The following is a 4,288-nucleotide window of genomic DNA, read 5'->3' on the forward strand; positions in this document are numbered from 1 at the left end:
CCACAGCAGCCCCGCTGTAGCTCACGACGCCCACAGGGCCACAGCAGCACCGCCGGCAGCTCGTGACGCCCACAACAGCACCGTCGGCAGCTCGCGACGCCCACAGCAACCCGCCGGTAGCCCGCTTGCTCCTCGTCATTCTCGGTTTGTTTCCAAGTTCCAACAGTCCACTTTCCATTATACAACTTTGAGGGATTTTAATATTTTATAATGGTTTGGAATCTTTGATTGATTTCTATTTTCTAATAATCAGAGGACTTTGAGGAATTTTTTATTATTGAGTTAGAGAACTTTGAGAAAATCAAATTATTAATTATATTGATGGAATGATGGATATTAAAATTAAACAATTTTTGGACCACCTTATGAATTTTGACATGCTGTTAATGAATTTTGACAATTTCTTCTAAAAGAATTTTTTATTATTTAGTATTATCAAAAATATTTTTCTAATTTATATCTAAATATTCATCTTTTTTTTTTTTTTTTTATCAAAATGTTATTTTTCTTTTACAAAAAATGATACTAATAAAAACACACAAGTTAAAAAATGCATCTATCAAGATTCAAAATCACCACAAGCCCACCAGCCTTGAATTCTTTCCCCAATTAATAAAAAAATAAAAAATACACACATGCACATGTAGTTCAAGAATTCTCGGTTTGTTTCCATTATACAACAGTTTGTGCATTATGATATTAGATTGCAACTCAACCATAGATTCATGTGCCTAAAATATGATAATGATTTGATGTTTGATTATCTAAGGAATCATAGGTGAAAAAGTGTATTTTTTACTATCATTAATATGTGATATGTGATTGTAAATTGTTGATGACTTGATTATAAATCATTAAATTGTTGATGACCTTCATTCTCTAGACTGATGTGGGATTTTTGTTTTTAATTTGATAGGGAAATAAAAAATGGCATCAAACTTGACTCCATCCTCTGGTCAAGATTCAACTACCCATTCTCAATCAAGTAGAAGTAAGACCGATCCTACATGGGAGCATGTTTCTGAAGAAAGATATGGAAATGGAAGGAGAGCTCTTATTTGTTTGTATTGTAAAAAAATTACAAAAGGTGGAGGTATTCATAGAATGAAACTACATCTTGCTGGAGTGAAAGGAGATATTGGTCCATGTAAATCGGTTCCACCTGATGTCAGATTTCGCATGAAAAATTCTTTGCAAGAGTTTGTGAATGCTAAGAAAGCAACCAAAGAAGTAGATGAATATAGAAATCCTTATGGTCCTAATGTGTCACAATTTGAAGGGGATATGGCAGAAGGTGAAGAAGAGGTTCAAGAAATGCAAAGTTCTATGGCAGCTAGTAGTGGAAAAAGGAAAAAATCAACAGTGGATAAGTATTTTGCACCAAGAAATACACAAGGAGCTCAACCTTCCATGAGGAGTGTGCTAGCTGGGAAAGAAGCTACTTGGAGAGCGAATATGGCGATTGGGAGATTCTTTTATGATGCATGCATTCCTACTAATGCTGTGAATTCCTTCTACTTCAAGCCAATGTTGGATGCTATATCTACAATTGGTCCTGGATACAAGGGTCCAAATTACTATCAGTTGCGGATTAATCTTTTAAAGAATGCTAAAAAGGAAGTTCAATTACTTGTGGACTCTTATCGTGCAATTTGGGCAAAAGTTGGGTGTACAATAATGGGTGGTGGTTGGACAGATAACAGACAAAGAACACTCATCAACTTCCTTGTGTATTGTCCTGAAGGAATATCGTTTGTGAAATCTGTTGATGCTTCGGACATTGTCAAGGATGCAACTAATTTGTTTCAGTTATTTGATGAGGTGATTGAATGGGTGGGTCCACTCAATGTAGTTCATGTAGTGACTGATAATGCAGCAAATTATGTGGTTGCGGGGAGATTGATTTCTCAGAAGCATAAACACATTAATTGGTCACCTTGTGCAGCTCATTGTCTTAATTTGATCTTTAAGGATATTGGTAAGATAGACCATGTTGCTGAACTTGTAAGACGTGCATCAAAGGTGACAATTTTTGTGTATAATCATGTTGCTTTGTTAAGTTGGTTGAGAAAAAGGGAAGGATGGACAGAGATTCTGCAACCTGATGCAACTCGCTTTGCTACTACTTTCATTGCACTCAAGAGTCTTCATGATCATAAACATGACTTGCAAGCTTTGGTGACTAGTAAGTTCTTTGTGGACTCTAGATATTCAAAGGATTATAAAAGCCAAGTTGCAGTTTCCATCGTCTTGGATAATAGATTTTGGAATGATTGTTTGATTGTTGTGAATCTTATGTCTCCACTAATGCGTTTATTGCGTATTATTGATTGTGATGAGAGGCCTTCGATGGGATATGTGTATGAAGGCATGTATAGGGTTCGTTTGGGCATTAAGAAATTGTTTAACTACAGCGAAAGACTATACAAGCCTTATACAAAGATCATAAAGCAACGTTGGGATCAACAACTAAAGAAAAACATTCATTTAGCAGCTTATTGGTTGAATCCATGTTTCCAATATGATTAGGAAAACTTTTGTAATAAGCCAAATGTTATTGGAGGTGTTATGGATGTTATTGATCAAAAAGTTCTGAAAGGCAAGATTGAAACAATGAATGAAATGAGGTTATTTCGTGATCGATTGGGAAGTTTTAGAAGAGACCTTGCTTATTCTTCACGTGAAGTACTTCAACCTAGTAAAATATTATTTTCATTTATTAGTGTGTTTGTTCTTTTTTATTAGTTACCTACTTACTATTTAATATTTTAAACTTGCTAATGTGTTTTATTTTTTTCTTATTTTTAATGTGAAATGATAACTAGATGGATGGTGGAGGCTACATGGATACAGTGCACCACATTTACAAAAGTTAGCCATTCAAATATTGAGCCAAACCGCATCGTCTTCTGGATATGAGAGGAATTGGAGTGTCTTTGAACGTATACATACCAAAAGAAGGAATAGATTGGAACATCAAAGGCTTAATGATCTTGTATACGTTCATTACAATTTGCGGCTAAAAAATCGATATAAATGCTTTCTTAGTTGTTTTGAATTTAAATTCTTCTATTCACAATTATGAATAATTATATGCTTTTCTTTTTTAGGTTTTATAACAAGAAAAGAATCTATGATCCCATGACTATGCATGCATTGATGAGACCGATTTTTGGGTAGTTGATGACAATCAGCCAGCAGAGCTAGATGTTGAAGAATTGGAAAATCTTCTATATGAAGAAGGGTCAATTCCAATAAATGAAGTGGAAAGTTCAAGTTCTCACATTGGATAGTAAAATATTTAAACTTATAAAAGTTCAATAATTATATTTTTTTCTTCAAAAATGATTTCTTGTTGATATATATTCAATATTTTTGTAGATGATGAGGATGGTGGTGACATGGCTAGAGAAGGGCTTGATGTGGAGAATTTTGGTTTTCCAAATGCTCATTTTCAATCTCCATATTCCAATTTCCCAAATGAATGAAGACATGAATTTTATATTTATTAGTATGCAAAAATCTTCATGAATATTCAAACATTGAAATGTTATGTTTTTATTTTGAGTAATTATTTAAGTGTTGTGGACCTATGGTTGACATTTGTATTATTTGTTATGGACAATGTGTTAAGTTAACAACTCTTTGATAATTTGGTTATTATAGGATAGTAATGGTTTGATTATTTGATAAATATTGAGTTTATTGACATATGAATGTATAACATCTTATATTGTGTTATAAATATCATATATGATAATTGATGACTTCTGCAGGTAAAAAATTTTGTGACAAATTTTTTAGCCCACACATCCTTTAAGTTTTAGCTTTTATTATTTTGTTATTTTATTTATTATTATTATTATTAGTACTAGTATTATCATTATTATATTTTACTTTTTTTTCTTTTTTTTTCTCTCTCATTTATATTCCCACTTACCCCTACCTATCCTCATTTTCTCATGTACCCCGTCACAAAGACCCACTTTCCCTTCTCTTTTTTTTTTCCTTTCATTTTTCTCTCTTTTTTTTTTTTTTTTTTTTTCCTTCTTCCTTTTCCCTTTCTTTTTCCTCCTTCCACCACCTCACCCACGCACCTTTTTTTTTTTTTCTTTCCTTTCCCACTCACCACACTATCTTCCATTATTAACTATCATCGTTACCACTGCTAGCGACGTGATGCCAATGCCATTTCCAACAGGTTGTTACCCACACCTATCCTCACTTTCTCTTGTACCCACCACGTCACAAAGACCCACTTCCCCTTCTCTTTTTTTTCCTTCATTTT

At 33.4% G+C, this 4,288-nt stretch overlaps 1 protein-coding gene across 1 annotated transcript; it reads left to right on the forward strand.

The window, feature by feature from the left end:
- The first annotated feature begins 1,104 nt into the window (after positions 1 to 1,104).
- On the forward strand, positions 1,105 to 2,876 carry LOC117905559. Its single transcript, XM_034818457.1, has 3 exons — positions 1,105 to 2,379; positions 2,530 to 2,685; positions 2,826 to 2,876. The coding sequence occupies exons 1-3, from the start codon at positions 1,105 to 1,107 to the stop codon at positions 2,874 to 2,876; spliced, it is 1,482 nt and encodes a 493-aa protein (XP_034674348.1).
- The last annotated feature ends 1,412 nt before the right edge of the window (positions 2,877 to 4,288 follow it).

Source organism: Vitis riparia, chromosome 18 (assembly GCF_004353265.1).
Source record: "Vitis riparia cultivar Riparia Gloire de Montpellier isolate 1030 chromosome 18, EGFV_Vit.rip_1.0, whole genome shotgun sequence".
NCBI lineage: Eukaryota > Viridiplantae > Streptophyta > Magnoliopsida > Vitales > Vitaceae > Vitis > Vitis riparia.

Bases quoted from the DNA above. Each gene is read 5' to 3' on its own strand.
- LOC117905559 (XM_034818457.1), top strand. From the start codon at position 1,105: ATGAAACTACATCTTGCTGGAGTGAAAGGAGATATTGGTCCATGTAAA. The intron at 2,380-2,529 runs GTTCGTTTGGGC...CAATATGATTAG, and splicing joins TGTATGAAGGCATGTATAGG to GAAAACTTTTGTAATAAGCC. The intron at 2,686-2,825 runs GTACTTCAACCT...AATGATAACTAG, and splicing joins TTGCTTATTCTTCACGTGAA to ATGGATGGTGGAGGCTACAT.